Here is a 17,972-nt window from a genome sequence, read left to right on the forward strand (position 1 = left end):
GTGCTGTCATCTCATCTCTGCCATGGGACCACTCTGAATCTCAGTTTCCTCATCTGGGAAACGAGAAGGACAGTCTTTGAAGGCTGCATGCATCACCAGAATGCCAAGTCTTCGTAAGCTTCAGTCACCAGCCTGAAAATCCTTCCTCCTCCTTCTTTTTCTTGAGGTGAAATTCACATAACAAAAACTTAGACTTTTTTTGGGCTGTGCTGCGCGGCTTGTGGGATCTTAGTTCCCCCACAGGGATCGAACCCAGGCCCTTGGCAGTGAAAGCACGGACTCCTAACCACTGGACCAGCAGAGAGTTCCCCAAACATAGCCATTTTATTTTATTTTATTATTTTTTAGCCATTTTAAAGTGTACATTTCAATGGCATTTAGTACATTCATAATGTGCGACCATCACCTCTATCCAGTTCCAGAACATTTTCATCCACCCCAGAGGAGACCCTGCAACCATTAAGTGATCACTCCCCATTTCCCTTGCTCCCAGCCCCTGGCAACCACTAATCCGCTTTCTGTCTTCACCCACGTTCATTGCAGCACTATTCACAACAGCCAAAAGGTGGCAACAATGCAAACGTCCATCAATGGATGGATGGACAGACACAACAGGGCATATCCACGCAATGGAATAGTATTCAGCCATGAAAAAGAATGAAGTCTTCATCCATCCGCAATGCAGCGTGTGTTGGTACTCCATTCCCTTTTATGGCTGAATCCTGTTCCATCCATGTTCCGTTCCCTCACCAGCTCCAACATCTACCCCGAGAACGCCACTGCCAACGGGCATGACTTTCAGATGTTTTCCTTTGAGGACACCACGTCCTGCAAGGCTTGCCAGATGCTGCTGAGGTGGGAGTCTGGGAGGATGGACCCGGGTCCTGGGCTGGGTTGGCTCTTCCTCTTTGGCTGTCATGGCCCTGAGATGGGAGGGGGGAGGCCCTCCTTTGACCTTTAGCTTCTCCATCTCTGTCCTGCTCTAAAGAGAGCACAAAGGGGCCCTTTATGTTGTTGGTGAAAACGATTGGCTGTGTTCATTCAACATCACTGACTCTCTTCTTTACCTTCTCCCTGCATCCCAGAGGCACTTTCTATCAGGGCTACCGTTGCCAGCGGTGCCGTGTACCTGCACACAAGGAGTGTCTGGGGAGGGTCCCTCCATGTGGTCGACACGGGCAAGGTACCAGGAGACTGAATTTGGGAGGTGGGCTTGCTTCTGCATGGAGGGTTGGGGTTCCCATTCTAACTAGTATTTCCTTTACCCTCTCATAGATTTTGCAGGAACTATGAAGAAGGTAAGACCCCCATGCTCCTTTCTGTGCGTGGAAAATCAGGGGGGTGGGTAGGGAAGGCAGGACCCGGGAGCCCTTGGCAGTGGGCATGGCTCTTTGCTGGGTGCTCAGATAAGGGCTGAGGAGCCCTCAGGCTGGGCACAGGTAGCGATATTTGCTGTCTTGGTCTCTCCCTCCAGGATAAGCCACATCGGCGGGCTCAAGACAAAAAGAGGAATGAGCTGGGTGAGTCAGAAGGGGGCGCTGTGGGGGCAGAAATAAATCTAGTCTGCCTCAGTGATGCTGGCCCAGGGGCAGATCTCAACAATTATATTAATGACCACATAATGCCCTGCTTATAAAGCATTTGTTCCAGTCCTAGAAACCCCAAAGGAATTTATAAATAATGAACTCAAATTCTTTACTAGCTTTGCTCAAACACTGTGAAGGGGATGCACGGAACACAGAAATCCTTGTTAAGATGCTCTTTCTCTCCCATTCACATTTTTATGTATATACGTACTTTTTAAACTGAAGTATAGTTGATTTACAATGATATAGGTGTACAGCAAAGTGATTCATTTATCTATCTATATCTATATATATTCAGATTCTTTTCCATTATAGTTTATTACTATATTGATCCAGTAAATAAGATATTGAATATAGGTCCCTGTGCTACACAGTAGGTTCTTGTTGTTTATTTTATATATAGTAGTGTGTATCCATTAACCCCCAATTCCCAATTTATCCCTCCACCCCCTCCCATTCACTTTTATTATTCACTGCCCCCCCCCCCCTTTTTTTTCTCACTTACAAACTCCATCTGTAGTCTTAGCTAGCTGGGCATACCTCATCCCTTCTCGTACTGATTCTGTATCACAAAATCTCATCATAATGGAGTAGTTTCAGCAAAGTGTAGTCCAACTGGATGGTTGCAGGGGATGCAGAGTTTGGCCAAGCCAGAATTCTTTTTATCCCAATGGCAGTGGGGAAAGGCTGGATTTTGGTGTATATTAATGATGTTTGTGGGATCACAGTCGTGATGGGTGATTTTTATTCAGCATCTACTGTATATATTGTCTGGGGCAAAGGGTGACTAAAAACAGTGTACTTCCTGTCCTTCCAAAGCTCCCAGGCTGGTAGCAGGAGACAGACTTTGGCTAAGTCATTGCAGTTGAGGTGGGTGAAGTAGAGGGTTTTCCAGAGCATTCAACCGGGGGACCTGATGAATCTGAGCCTTCGGGGAAGGCTTCTCAGAGGAGGTGGCATTAAAGTGGACACTTGAGGGATAAGGAGTAGTCAGACTGATGAGGAGGCAGGAGTGTTCCAGGCAGAGGGAACAGCATGTGTGAAGGCTAGGAAGCAGGACGACAAGGCATTGTTAAAGAACTTGGTGTGGCCAAGAAAAATAAACTCTTTGCTCACAGTCGTACAGAATCAGTGTAAAGATTCAGTTTCAGGTCGATCTATCTATCATCTATCTATCTATCTATCTATCTATCTATCTATCTATCTATCTATCCTGATACATAGATATCTAGCTGTAGTTCTGTATCTACAGCTAGATATAGATACATCAGTCTTATTTGTAATAGTCAAAAATTAGAAACAACTCAAATGTCCTCAATAGGAGGAAATATATATGAGTGTATGTGAGTCTCTCTCTCTCTCTCTATATATATATAGTTAAACATAGCCAATACATATATGTTCGTATATATGTACACATATATACACTTGCTCATATCCATTATATATATATATATAATTTTCTATTGAGATGGAAATACTTCTGTGTTTTGTTTTTCTGAAATATTTCTATTGAGATAGAAAATACATACCATAAGGTGTATAAAATGAATAAATCTTAAATGTATGGCTCACTGAATTTCCACCCATGTAACCACCATTCAGATTAATGTATAGAACATTTCCATCATCGCAGAAAGTTTTACTGGATGGTGTTGGTCATACTCACTGCTATAGTCCATCCTGCCTCCCAGAGGGAACCACTGTCTGACCTCTGTCATCATAGATTAGTTTTGCCTGCCCTTGAACTTCATCCATATGAACTTGTACAGCATGGACTCAGTTACTGCATATGAGTGCGGTTGCCTGAAGCAGTCATTTGTTCTTTTTCGTTGCTTATTGTATTTTGTGCTGTGTTTATCCATCTTCTTGAGGACATTGGGTTTGTTGCCAATTTTTCTGGCTCTTGTGAAGAGAGCTGCTGTAAACATTCTTGGCTATGACTCTCTGGGACCTATGTTTTCATTTCTCTTGGTGATATATCAGGAGTGGAATTAGCTTTAGTGGATACAGCCAAATAGTTTTCCAAAGTGGATTCCTACGGCCATGTAGGAATGGGCTATGGGGTGGTGGCCACCCTCCCTGTTTTTGCCAAAAAAAATTATTTAAAATATTTTCATATTAAAAACTTATTCAAGCAAAAAAAAAAATAGAATACAGAAATCCAGGTGACTTCCAGTTGCTCCATCCACATCCTTGCTGCTACTTGATATTGCCATATTGTCTGTCTTTTTAATTTTCGCCATCTTGGTGAGTGGTGAGACTCAGGTTTGAAAGTCCCGGACTACCAGCCGTTCTGTATCACCACCTCCCCTCCCCTCCAGGCCTGCCCAAGATGGAGGTGTGCCAGGAGTACTATGGGCTGCCTCCACCCCCTGGAGCCATTGGACCTTTTCTACGCCTCAGCCCTGGAGACATTGTGGAACTCACCAAGGCCGAAGCCGAACAGAACTGGTGGGAGGTACAGGCTGGGGCTGTGGGAGTGATGGAGAAGGACCTGAGCTTCGGGTCAGGGTGTAGGTGACCTTGGGAATGGGATCATGGCACAACTGGACATCGCTGCTCTGGGGAGAGTGATGTCTATGGGGATTTCTGGGGCTGGTCTGGCCCTTCTGAGCTGGTGGTCTTCCCAGGAAGTTGATACTGACTGACACCTCTCTGGGCATCCAGGCCATGGAGAGATAGATGGCCAAGCAGAGTGGCCGTTGGGTGAAAGATGGACACACACACACACATGTTGGATGCCTGTAACTTCTCTGTCTGTCTTTCCCTCCCATCTTCTTAGGGCAGGAATACGTCTACCAATGAAGTTGGCTGGTTTCCCTGTAACAGGGTCAAGCCCTACGTGCATGTGAGTGTCTCAAGTCTGGTTGGAGAGAGGGCAGGGGAGTTCAGAGAGGGTCCCGCGACCCTCTGCAGCGTTGGGGAGACGCTCCTGAGATCAGGAGGGGGCCGCCCATCATGGCAGGTCACTCCCTACCTCAATGACTGAGCCCAGAGAGGGGGCCACCCTGGGAAAGATGACCAGTCCTTTTCTCTGTTTTTTCTTGTATGAAGATCCTCTCCATCATCAGGAGAAGAAGCAAGGGTCTAGAGGGTTGACCAACCCCTGCCCTCCTTCTGGGACACTGAATAGAGTCCTCTACAGGGTCACTCCCCACCCCGTGCCTCCTTGCCCAGCTTTTGGAAACAGACCTGCCCACAACCCTGCCCGGCCCCTGTCCTTCTTCACCTGTTCCCCGCTCCCCTGATTCCCTCATCTTTCTTTAAAAAAATTAATTAATTTATTATTTATTTTTGGCTGCGTTGGGTGTTCATTGCTGCCCGCAGGCTTTCTCTAGTTGCAGCGAGCGGGGGCTACTCTTCGTTGCGGTGCGCGGGCTTCTCATTGTGGTGGCTTCTCTTGTTGCGGAGCACGGTCTCTAGGCGCACAGGCTTCAGTAGTTGTGGCACGAGGGCTTCAGTAGTTGTGGCTCACGGGCTCTAGAAGCGCAGGCTCAGTAGTTGTGGCTCACAGGCTTAGTTGCTCCGCGGCATGTGGGATCTTCCCGGATCAGGGCTCGAACCCGTGTCCCTGCATTGGCAGGAAGGTTCTTAACCACTGTGCCACCAGGGAAGCCCCTGATTCCCTCTTCCTGATGATGACTTAAGATCTTCCCCACTCTTCCCAAATCTTATCCTCCCTCATGACCCTGCTTCACAGACCTCATAGGAGCCTGCAGAGGGAAAGTCCTGTTTTTGTCCCTTTCATTTTATGTAATTTCAGACTTCCAGAAAAGTCCTGAGAATAATGCAAAGAACTGCCATACATCCTTTACTCAGATTCACTACCTGTTAACATTTTGTCCCATTTGCTCTATCATCTTTCTCTGCACAATTTATTTATTTAAAAATGTCTATTATTTATTTTTCCTGAGATACTTCAAAGTAAGTTTACAGACGTATTTCTCCTTCATCTCTGAATATCTCCCAAGAACAGGAACCTTCTCTTGTATAATCATAGCATGATTTTTAGAGACATGAAATTCAACAAGGACATTATACTATTATATAAATTATTATATTTAATATAATTCATTATATATTATGTAATCCAGAGTATATGTTTATACTTTTCCCAAAAATATCTTTGACTTTTTTTTTTTTTGGCTTGGGGTCATTTCTCCACTGTGGAGTTACATTATGAATTTCCAACTCCATCCTTTCCTGCGAAGTTATTAGCAGATATTCTATTGTAAAGAAGAACTGTCTCTTCTAATCTATATATCTAGGTATTATATATGTATGCATCTATGTATCTATCAATCATCTTTGTATCTATGTATCTGTCAATCATCTGTGTACCTATGTATCTGTGTATCTATCAGTCATCTATCTATGTATCTATCTGTGTATCCATCTGTATCTGTGTATCTAGCAATCATCTATGTATCTATCTAATAATCATTTATGTATTTATCTGTGTATCTGTGTATCAGTCAATCATCTTTGTATCTATCAATCATCTGTGTATCTATGTATCTGTGTATCTATCAATCATCTGTCTATGTTATGTATCCATCTGTGTATCTATCAATCATCTATGTATCTATCTAATAATCATCTTTGTATTTATCTGTGTATCTATGTATCTATCAATCAATCTTCTATGTGTCTATCTATGTATCTGCGTGTTATCTATCTCAGGAAATGTTCCTGGATTTTTATTTTTAAATTGTCCCACCCTTGACCAATGGGAGCCCCTTCAGGCTGGCTCTTCCGTCCTTTCGACATGCCCCCATCATTCTTTGAGCCCTTCCTTGCTTTCTAGCACAATAGCAGACTTCTCTTGTACTTTTTCTGCCCCAATCTTGGAATCAACCATTCCCCCAAGGAGCCTGGGTCCTTTCATTGGAACGTGGCATTCGGAAGCCAAGATCTGAACGTCTCTCCAATTTCTGCCTACAAACGTAGCTGCCTCTTTAAAGCTGATTCCTTTGAGGGTGGACCGATTTCTCCCCCTGGATTCTGGGACTGTATTTCCACTGAAGCGCACAGTGCCTGGCACATAACAGGCCCCCAATAAATGATAGTGGAAAAAATGAATGAATGTAGTGCCCTGAAGCCTGTTGCGTGCTGGACTCTTTGCCCTGAGTCTTGGTCTTTGTGTCCCCAGGGTCCCCCTCAGGACCTGTCTCTTCATCTCTGGTAAGTAGAACCACTTTTTAAATTTTCAACTTGGGGTGCTTTGGGGTGGATGCCTGGGCTGGGCATTGGGGTGGGGATGGGGGCTACCAACCAATCAGTTATTCATTCTTCAAACCCTGGGCATTAACTGCTGGCTCCAGCCCTATGCTGGGGGCTGCTGAGGAGAGAACAAACAAAAGAAGGTCCCTGACTTTGGGACATTATGTTTTCACCGGAAGGAAAATGATGGTGATGATATGGTGGCAGTTCCCTCTCCCCACCCCCACCCCCAACCCTTTTTTTTAAGCACCTACTACTGATAGAGCAGTGAGGGATGGAGGTTTTCAGTGTTGCTTTGGAGCCCACTGACCTGGGTTCAAATCCTGACTCCAATATTATCCAGTTCTGTGACCTTTGGCTAATAACTCAACTTCTCTGTGCTTCAGCTTTCCTCTCTGGAAAACAGATTAATAATATCTGCTTCATAAGGCTGTTAGGCGGTTTCCATGAGCCTATAAAGTGCTTAGCTCTGTCCCTGGCACACAAAAAGTACTTTATTATCTGTTATTATTAGCACTCGTTGTTACGACTGCATTTCATGCATTCTAAAATACACATTTTTCTCCCCCACGTTTTAACATCTCTGGCATTGGAACGGCTCTTACAATGAGTGGTGTCTGAGTCTTCTGCTTAATTTTATGGGTAGTTAATCTTTATTTCGTAATTGCCCACGAAACCACAGTGAAGTTTACAATCATTGGCATCTTAGATTCGGACATGCTATTGTATTGTTTTTATGACCGTGTGTCAGCACTTCAAGGACACATTCAATTCCGGTAGTAACGCTTTGAAGTACGTGTTATTCTTACTCTCTTTCTGCAAAGGAGGAAACCGAGGCTCAGAGAGGACAAGTGATTTGTTCAGTATCACAAAGTGAGGAGGTGAAGGAGGTCGGATTCGAACCCAAGCTTGGCTGACTCCAAAGCCTGACCTTATTACACAAAGGGCGTAATAACACACCCGTGTCGTGAATGCCTACCATGTATGAGGTGCCCCAACTGCATTATTGCCGTTTGTCAAAAATGTCCCTCTGTGATGGGCAGTTTTATCTCCTCTTTTCAGAAAAGGAAATTGGGGCTCAAAGTAGCAAACTCAGTTCCCGAGGTCACAGAGCAACTAGGTGGCAGAGCCAGGGTTTAAGCCGTGGTCACCTGAGGCTGTGCTCACTCTGCCCCTGCCCTGCCAGATGTTGTCACCAGGCCACCAGGGCCAGAACTGGATTGAGGAGAGTGAGACCCTGACTTTGGGTGCAACATTTAAGGGGGTGCCAAAAAACTAAGGCATCGAGATCCATACTATTTTAATGCAATATTTTAAAAAATCGAAAGCAAGGCAAAAAAATCTGCGATGAGCGAAATACCAAAACTGTAAATAGAGACACAGGATATGATAGGGCTGGGAGTGGGGAAAGGTGAATTGTGGTGAATCAGGCAACTGCGGGGTCAGATCTTGTCCTTATTTAAAATTTTGACATTTTGCTCATCACAGATTTTTTTTGAACTTATTTTTAAAATTGAGGTGAAATTTACATGACATAAAATTAACCAAAGTGGCATTTATGTTAATATTTAAGTTTATATCACATATTCACATTTATAGATCATATAATTATGTATTATATAAAATTAATGCATATTACGCTGTATATTTATATTTATAGCACATATTTGTATTCATATTTATATATTATCTATATTATATATTGTGTATAATTAACATACATTATTTATGTTATATTCACACTTATATAGTCCTATTCACATTTACATGTTATCTGTAATTATATAGTATATAATTAATATATATTGTTACATATTTACATTTATAGCATAAACATATTTGTATTTATATATAATAAATAATTCATATTTTATATGATAAATGTATTGTCTATAGTTCATATATATTATTTATGTTATATATTTAAATTTATGGCACAAATGCATGCATAGTCCCACATATATTATCTATAATTATATAGTATATGATTAATATATATATGTTATGTATTTACATTTATAGCATAAACACATTCATATTTCTATATTATTTATAATTGTGTTATCTATAGTTATATTTTTTATGTTTATATTTAAATTTATGCCATAAATATATTCATGTCCACACTGATATATCACATATAATTATATATTATCTATAATTAATATATGTATGTTATATATTTACATTTACAGCATAAAATATTCATAGTCACACCTTTATTTATTTTTCACATCTCTTGGGCTGGCCAAAAAATTCGTTCAGGTTTTCCCGTACGGAAAGGCCCGAACGAACTTTTTGGCCAGCCCAATATATTTAACGGCATTGAGTACATCCACAATGGTGCGCAAGCAGCACCTCTATCTAGCTCCAAAACATTCTCATCACCCCCCAAAAAGAAACCCCGTCACCTTAACAATCACCCCCATCCCCTTCCCCCAGCCCTTGACCATCACTAATGTACGTTCTGTCTCTATGGGTTTGCCTGTTCTCGATGTTTCATATACATGGAATCATACAGTACGTGCCCTTATGTGACTGGCTTCTCTCAGCATCCTGGTTCCAAGATTCATCCTCGTTGTAGAATATTTCAGTACTTCATTCCTTTTACGGATGTTTTTGCACTTTAAAAATACTGCATTAAAATACTACTTATTTTACTTGTTATTATTTATCTTGATGTCTGAGTTTTGGGGCTTGCCCTTTAAATTTTGTACCTAAGGCTATCTTTCACTCTCCTCACCCTATTTCCGTCCTGGTGACCACAGAGATGGACAGACAGTGGACACTCAGTAAATTCCTGTCCAGGCATGCCAAATTCCAAGTAAAAGAAAGAAAACCCAACAACTGTTTTTCTATACTCACAGTCTCAGCAATTCTAAAACCAAATGTGCGGGATTTTCTTCCTACATCAAACGATTCTCCAGTTCTCCAGACACCAGCTTGGGTGTCCTACAATTCAATTCAATTCTGACACTGTTTGTCTGGAGTTAGCATCAGAGCCCACAGATTAAGGGCTCAGTCCCACGAGACAATCCCCCACTTCAGATGCCAATCACAAGCTCAGGCCACCCCTACTTCTGACCCATCGGCTATAAATGGGGGGTTCCCACAACCCCCTCCTTGGGTTTGGTAATTTGCTAACACAAACTCACAGAACTTGGAGAAAGAGTTTCTATACTAGATTACCAGTTTATTATAAAAGGATCCAACTCAGGAACAGTCAGATGAAAGAGATGCACAGGGCAAGGTATGGGGAAAGGGGGCGGAGCTTCCACGCCCTCTCTGGGCTTGCACCCTCCCCGTACCTCCCTGTGTTCACCAACCTGGAGTCTCTCCAAAACCATTTGGTTGGGGTTTGGTTGAGGCATCATTACGTAGGCAAGATTGGTTAAATCACTGGCCATTAGTGAACTCAACCTCCAGCCCCTCTTCTCTCCCCATATGTAGGGGTGGGGTTGTTTCTTCCGGCCACCAGCCCCCATCCCGAGGCTATCAAAGAGCCCCCAGTCATCTCATTAGCATACAAAAAGACACTTAATCACTTCGGAGATTCCGAAGCTTTTAGGAGTTACGTGCCAGGAAAGGTTGGGGGGCACAGAAACCAAATATATATTTCTTATTGTGTCACACTGAGACACAGTCATACCCAAAGGACCGAGTTGTCTCCTGCAATCCAGGGGTGAAACCTTGGGTGTGACTTACAGATATCTAATGGCCACTGCCACTTCGGGACTCTGGCCAATGCCTCCCCCAAGGTTTATAGTGTCTAAGGGCGCTGCTAGACCCAGGCTGTCATTCACTTAAAACGAAATCACAGGGGTTGGGGGGAAAAACAGCCTCAATAGGGCAACATAGGGGCTGTGTGGACCTTTCTCCTTGGTGTATCTCAACAGGTACGCGGGCCCCATGGAGCGAGCCGCGGCGGAAAGCATCCTCACCAACCGCTCGGACGGGACGTTTTTGGTGCGACAGAGGGTGAAAGATGCTGCAGAATTTGCCATCAGCATTAAGTAATTCCTCCTTTCCTGACCTATCTCCCCTCGTGACCTGGGCACTGCAGGTGCTTGGGAAGAAGAAAGATGTACAGTCATGACAGTTATCTTTTATTGAGCTCCTGCAGGGTCCTAGGTGTTTTTAATCTTTCTGATTTCTTTTACTCGACTGGCAACCCACAGGAAAGAGATACGCTTCTTAAGCGAGGCTCCAGGAGGTATTTAGCATACTCTAGGAAGAGGCTGGCTTTCCTGCCTTGCTGTTTGTTGGGTGCAGCTTCTTGCTTGTGGTGACTTGTTTCCTTGTTGGTTTTGTCATTGGGTCTTGTGATTTTTTTTTTTTTAACATCTTTATTGGGGTATAATTGCTTTACAATGGTGTGTTAGTTTCTGCTTTATAACAAAGTGAATCAGCTATACATATACATATGTTCCCATATGTCTTCCCTCTTGCGTCTCCCTCCCTCCCACTCTCCCGGGTCTTGTGATTTTAAGTGAGGTTTTCCCTGTGGGTATCTTTGCTGCCTGGGTCCCCAGAGATTTTGCATTTGCTTCTGTTGGGAATCACCAACAAGTTCATTTCTTTTTCAGGTTAAAATATTTTTGGTTAATTCCTTAGTTTCCCAGACTACACAGGTGGTTTCAGAATAAATACTAAACCCATAAGAGGGTAGGACTGAGGTTATGAATTCTCAAGGGTGACTTTTCTGTTTTGGGTCTGAGACAAGCTTTCACATGGTCCTTGCTGTGCTCATGGGTGGGCTTTTCTAGACCACCTCTTTTCCTGAGGATGTAGCTTTTTGACAGTCCACCCTTATGGGTGTGGGTGGGTCTCAGTGCCAACTCTCTACCCAACAGGGATCCAGTAACTCATCTCATGTTTCTATGTGATTAAGACATATGCTCCTCGGGAATTTCTTGGCTGTCCTGTGGTTAGGACTCTGTGCTTCTCTTGCTGGGGGCCGGGGTTCGATCCCTGGTTGGGGAACTAAGATTCCCCAAGCTGCATAGCGTGGCCAAAAAGAAAAAAAAAAAAGAGTAAAAAGACATATACTTTTAAGTTTCATCCTCATTTTTGGCCTCTGGTGATTTCCCTTACTTTTTTGAGAGCTCAGCATTTTTTTCACGGCATTTCTAGGGGTTTTTTGAGCAGGAGATTTTTTTGGTTATCTAGTTCTTCCTATTGGCAGAACCACTTCTGCCAATTCAATGCCTCTTCCTTACTAGTCTGTGGTCCTCCATATTGGTGGAAATGGATCCCTTCTCGCACATCCTTTAGATTCTATGGTCATTCATATTAGTGGAAGTGGAGATTTCATCCTATCTACTCTACAACAGTGCTTTCTTTATAAGGTATTTTTGACTTCTCAACAACCCCGTGGGTCAAGGAAGATGATTCCTGTTATATGGAGCAAGAAATTAAGGTCTAGAGCAGCAAAGGCTCCAGGGAAGGGATCCTGCTGGGCTCCGCTGGTCACCCCCTCCCTGAAGTAGCCAAGAACGCTTCTTCCATGGTTGGGGGTGTGTAGCGCGGGGCTGAGACTCGACAGGAGCTGGGCCTGAATTCCCAGACTCAGGACCCAGTGACCATCTCGCTCTCTTTCCCTGCTTCCAGGTATAACGTTGAGGTCAAGCATATCAAAATCATGACAGCAGAAGGACTGTACCGGATTACAGAGAAGAAGGCTTTCCGGGGGCTTATGGTAAGGGCCAATGCATCCCTAAACCCAGCCTTCCAGAATCTAGGTAGGACCCTCTCTGAAGCTCCACCTTGGGACCCCCTTTCCTACATTCAGAACAGTCCCTCCAAGAGGCACTATGGAGCAACTGGCTTTAAACTCATTTTCCTAATCATCAACACGGAGAAGAATAATAACAGAAAGAACAGTAGCATCAGTGAACATTTACAAAGCACTTACCGAGTGCCAAAGCTATTACAGACAGGACTGCACTTCATCCGCTCAGCTCACTCTCTGAGTTCCCGTTTCACACATGCGGGAAACTGAGATTTAGTCCTCATCTGGTATCACCGAATAGCAGAGCCCCTATTTTTGTCAGATGTCAAGAATTTAGCTCTGCCTAATCTGCTTAATGACCATTTCACGGAGAATCCAAATGCCTTTCCAGTGTTTTTGCTTCTGTTTGGTGCCCTATAACTTTGGGCTGTCTTTTAGACATCTTAAGCCCATTGGTTTAAGGCACATGGATCCTACCCACGGTCTGTGGATGCTTGAGGATCCTCTGAATCCTCTGAAAGAAAATCCAGAAATTTGCATATATTTGCAATTTTTGGGGGGAGGAAGGTATCTCAGATTTCACTTGAGCCTCGAATGGATCTTTGACTGCCCAAAAGGTTAGGGACTGTTCACTCACTCCACAAATCTATTTTGCCCCCAAACTTTTTACTCTGAAAATTTTGCCTGCCCCCATTTTTTATTTCTGAAAAATTACTGAAATGTTGCTGGAATAGTGTCATGAATATTTGTGGACCTTTCACCTGGATTTACTGACGGTTAATATCCTTCCTCTTTTGCTTTCTCTGTCTCCCTCTCTCTGCGCACACACTCACACATTTATTCTGCACTATTTAGGAGTAATTTGCGGGCATCACGATCCTTCCTATAAGTATTTTAGCATGACTATCAAAGACATCCTCTTGCCTCACTACTGTATCATTATCACAGTCAGGAAGTTGAACATTGATACAAAATTATTATAATAATACACAGCCCATTTTTGATGATGTGTGGTTGCACACTGACCAGCACACAGTAGGTACTTAGTAAACAGCATTTATTATTATTACAATTATTTGTAAAAATAGTGCTCTTGACACCCAGGGAGGGTTGGTTTTGGTGAGCTGGTCATCAGGCAAGTTGATTATTTGGTAAATTTATCATGAAATGAACTGGCTGTTAGGAGAACTGTCTTGAGACAATGTGATTTCTTCACCATAAAATGGTCCTGGCTGACCAGGAAGAGAGTGAGCTCCCCATCGTGGGGAGCATTCAAGGTGTCTTTTGCCAGGGAGGCCAGAAGGAGGATCTGTTTCACATGAGGAGTTGGATGTGGCTCCTTCCAGCTGTGTCCCCATTGTGGGCTGGCCCTCTGAGAGAGCATCTGTCCTGCTGTTTTCTTTGCAGGAGCTTGTAGAATTCTACCAACAGAATTCTCTGAAGGACTGCTTCAAGTCACTGGACACCACCCTGCAGTTCCCATTCAAGGAGCCTGAGAGGAGAGCCATCAGCAAACCACCAGGTAGGCTGTCTCCAGCTGGGGACCTGCTGTGCCAGCTCCTTCCCATTGTGGAGGGAAAGTTTGGGGATGCTGTGGACATTCCTTCCTGTGGGCATAGAAAAGTCCTATCTGTGAAACAGCTTGAGCTAATTCCCGCCTCCAGTTTGTCCCTTTGCTCTTGAGAGATTTGCATATCTATTTACTTGGACAAAAGAGTTTACTTTCATATTTGGGAAGATGAGGACACTAGGAACCAGAAGGCTTCTCACCTACACATTTTAAGCCTTTATTTTTGTATCAATATCAGGCATGAATTAGTATCAATAACCTTCTCCCACAGAAAGGCAAGACCTTTAGTACGCTCTTTCTTTCCTTTTCCTTTGTATCTCTTACTCACCTGGTTTGTTGAAGTTATTTGGAATGTAGGCTACGGTTTGCTATGAAGGAAAACAATCATACCTTATATTTTAGGAATTTTTTCTTCACCATTGCATTTCACTTTGCAAATTCAGTATCAAGAATTATTTAGACTGTCTATATTTCTTGTTTTCTGTGTTTTCCTTTATTTTTAAAATTTCTTATTCTGATTCAAATTTTATTTTTCTGGAGTGCATTTTGGAGTACGTTTTTCAGAAAAGTTGCCTGGGTGGTGGAGTTTCTGAATTCTTACATACATGTCCAAAAATTTTTTTAAGAGGGATTTTAAAATTAATTATTGTTAAAATGTTTACCAATAAAATAACAATTCACCACTTAAAAAGTTATATTTTTGAAAAAGCAACACCAGCATAACATTAGGACACCGAGACCAAAATTATCCCTATTCTCATCACCCAATCAAATAAATGTTTCTATCTGTCTGCAAGTTACTTATTCATCCTGGTGAATATTTGGATGTTCAATCTTAGCATATTTGCAGAAATACTACAAATTAATTTTATAGTCTACAATATCACTTAACATTGTACTTTGGAAAGTTTTCCCCTTTCTTATCTTTCTCCCTCTCTTTTTCAACCCTTGGACTTCTTTAGTATAATTAATATTATCTAGAATGAGAACTTCCACATCTTTCTTCTGTTTCTTTCACTATGAATATATACGTAACATTAAAAAGATCATAACTGGTATTACTTTCTAAGTTGGGATGCTGGTTGGGCTAGAAGGATGATTCTGGGAAGACAGCTGTGTACACTCAGAACACAGGCCACCCAACACTCAGTGGAAGGAAGCATTGAGGAGCCCTTCTTCATCCTGGTCTATTGGAGCATTGTCCTCCCACTGCCCCCAGACGGTAGGTGTGTGTCTGCTCCAGGGCCCTTTCCCACTTCTGCTCTCTCCCACACAGCAGGGAGCACCAAGTATTTTGGCACAGCCAAAGCCCGCTATGACTTCTGCGCCCGGGACCGATCAGAGCTGTCCCTCAAAGAGGGTGACATCATCAAGATCCTTAACAAGAAGGGGCAGCAGGGCTGGTGGCGAGGGGAGATCTATGGCCGGGTGAGTTGGGGCGGAGTTTGGCAGCCCCAGGGAAAGGGTGTGGGGTGAGCTGGCTCTAGTGAAGCTCTACGGGATGATGGAGTGGAGTGAGTGGGCAGGGGCTCGTGTAAAGGGCTTCCCTGGTAGGAAGGGAGGAAGGGACAGATTTCATTTATGCGCCTTGCATTTATTTATCGAGCACCTACTATGTGTCAGGCATTTAGCTGGGTGCCGAGGAGACAAAAATGAGCACAGTAAAATCACTGCCCTCCTGAAACTCATAGTTTGGTGAGAAGCACAGACCTGTAACCATGCAGTTACAACAGTGGGTGGTTGAGATTGAGATGGGGAATCATAAGGCACCCTGGGAGCCCCCAAGGAACCCCCAGCTCATCCTGGGAGCAGGTCAGGGCGCCTTCTGAGAGACGAAGCTGATCACTGAGGGATGAGTTAAGTCAGCCAGGTCATGGGTGGTGGGAGGTGTGGGAAAGTATTCCTGAGGAACCAGCTCGTGCAAAGGCCCTGGGGTGAGAGAGTGATTGGCATGTTTGGGGAACACGAGGGGAGGGATTTTTCTATCTTGTTCACTGCAGTATCACCAGTGCCTGCAACACTGATTGTCACATAGTATGTCTATCAATACTTATTGAATGCATGAAAAGGCAGAACTGAGACCAACCGCTTTTGCCTTTTGTCTGCCTGAATTTGGACTTTCAGGAGGGAACTTAAATTTTCTCAAAAAAGTTTCTGTCTGGTTCTTATTTTTGTCTCACAAGGCAGAAAGTATTCTTTGTTTCATCTGCTGATGAATTCCTAGCCTCTAGACTACTGCCTTGCTTGTATTGGTTTCTCAAAAAATATTTGTTGAATGAAGATAAAGACACGGGTTAGAAGCTTCAATTCTGCCAGAGGGAAACATGTGGAAAGTGACCTAGATAATTGCTTAGGTGAACAGTTTTAGGAACTTTGGAGGGTAAATTTAGTGTGTGGTAGAGAACAGTTAGGGCTTGAGGAGGGATTTTGGGATGTTTAGGAAGGTTTGGGCTGTAAAGAATTCATCCATCCATCCATCCATCCATTCATCCTTTATTTCATCCATCCATCCTTTATTCCATCCATCCACCCATCCATCATCCATCATTTCATCCATCCATCTATCCATCCATCCATCCATCATTCCATCCATCCCTCCATCCATCCATCTTTTTTTTAACATCTTTATTGGAGTATAATTGCTTTACAATGGTGTATTAGTTTCTGCTTTATAACAAAGTGAATCAGTTATACATATACATATATCCCCATATCTCCGCCCTCTTGCATCATCCATCCATATTTTCAACAAATATTTATTAAGTGTCTACTGTGTGCCAGGAACTATTCTAGGCTTTTGGAACTCAGTGATGAATGACAGACAAAAATCCCTGGCCTGTTGTAGTGAAGGGAGGGGAAACAGACAAGAAGCCCATAAATAAGTAACATATATAATCAATTAGATGGTGAAAAGTGTTATGGAAAAGCAGGAAGTGGGGATAAGGACCGTTGGGGTGGATGGGGTTTGCAATTTTAAATAGGATGGTTAGGAAGCCCTTACTGATAGGGTGACATGTAAGTAAAGGACTGTAGGAGGTGGGAGTGGTCAGCCGAGGGTGTATCTAGGGGAGGTACTTTCTGGGGTAGAAGGTATGGCAGGTGCAAAGGCCCTGAGGTAGGAGGGAACCTTCCTGGTGTGTCGAGGAACAGTGGGAGAACGTGCAGAGGCTACCCTGACCACTTCCCTGTCTCTTTCCAGGTTGGCTGGTTCCCCTCCAACTATGTGGAAGAGGATTATTCTGAGTACTGCTGAGCTTTGGCACATTGCCAGAGCGATGAGAAACTCTAGGCTCTGAGCCTGGGATGGGCAGGCAGTGGGCCTTGGGGCTGTGAAAGGTCCTGGCGGGCTGAGAGTCCGGGATGGACTGTGGAGGGCTAGCGTCCAGCTGGCAGGCCTCCTGGGATGATGCCCTGCCATGGTTAATTTATAATACACTGATTTCCTCTTGGGTCCCCTTGAGAAGGCAGGGCTCAAGTCAACCGCTTTTAATAAAATGATGAATGGATGGACTTGTGTCAGACCTGGGAAGCGAAAGATGGGAAAGGGCATTGGGACACGGACAAAAGCCCCCTCACTAATTCCTGCTTTCCGGCTCCATCACCTTTCTCTGCCATTTAAAAGAAAACCTGAAATAGGAAATGGGACCCCCACGTGGCAGGAAAGAATTTTATGCTCACAGATTCCAGATCACAAAAATGGAACTCTCATTTTTTTTTTCTGTAATAGGACATAATTACTATTTGGAGCCTCTCCAGTTCAGTTGAATCTGGGTCTCCTGAGTCAATTCTCTCCAAGGTCATGTTTCAACTCCAGGGGCTTTGGCACTGGAGTGTTGCAAAGACTGCTGGTTCTTGGTGG

The 17,972-nt window shown here is 43.6% G+C and overlaps 1 protein-coding gene across 5 annotated transcripts in view; it reads left to right on the forward strand.

Annotated features, from left to right (window-relative positions):
• VAV1 (vav guanine nucleotide exchange factor 1) overlaps positions 1 to 17,619 on the forward strand; it is a 50,455-nt gene extending 32,836 nt beyond the window's left edge. For 3 of the 5 annotated variants that reach the window (XM_032626828.1, XM_032626831.1, XM_032626832.1), the window contains exons 16-27: positions 754 to 855; positions 1,086 to 1,183; positions 1,276 to 1,298; positions 1,475 to 1,520; positions 3,911 to 4,047; positions 4,372 to 4,437; positions 6,742 to 6,773; positions 10,709 to 10,825; positions 12,423 to 12,510; positions 13,951 to 14,065; positions 15,390 to 15,541; positions 17,313 to 17,619. In XM_032626828.1, the coding sequence (XP_032482719.1) occupies positions 754 to 855; positions 1,086 to 1,183; positions 1,276 to 1,298; positions 1,475 to 1,520; positions 3,911 to 4,047; positions 4,372 to 4,437; positions 6,742 to 6,773; positions 10,709 to 10,825; positions 12,423 to 12,510; positions 13,951 to 14,065; positions 15,390 to 15,541; positions 17,313 to 17,366 (1,030 nt within the window). In that variant the 3' untranslated portion in view covers positions 17,367 to 17,619. Of the gene's footprint in view, positions 1 to 753; positions 856 to 1,085; positions 1,184 to 1,275; positions 1,299 to 1,474; positions 1,521 to 3,910; positions 4,048 to 4,371; positions 4,438 to 6,741; positions 6,774 to 7,874; positions 8,204 to 10,708; positions 10,826 to 12,422; positions 12,511 to 13,950; positions 14,066 to 15,389; positions 15,542 to 17,312 lie in introns of those variants that run through there. The other 2 variants (XM_032626830.1, XM_032626833.1) reach the window with 2 other exon arrangements.
• Positions 17,620 to 17,972: the final 353 nt, after the last annotated feature.

The sequence above is a fragment of the Phocoena sinus genome, chromosome 3 (genome assembly GCF_008692025.1).
Source record: "Phocoena sinus isolate mPhoSin1 chromosome 3, mPhoSin1.pri, whole genome shotgun sequence".
NCBI lineage: Eukaryota > Metazoa > Chordata > Mammalia > Artiodactyla > Phocoenidae > Phocoena > Phocoena sinus.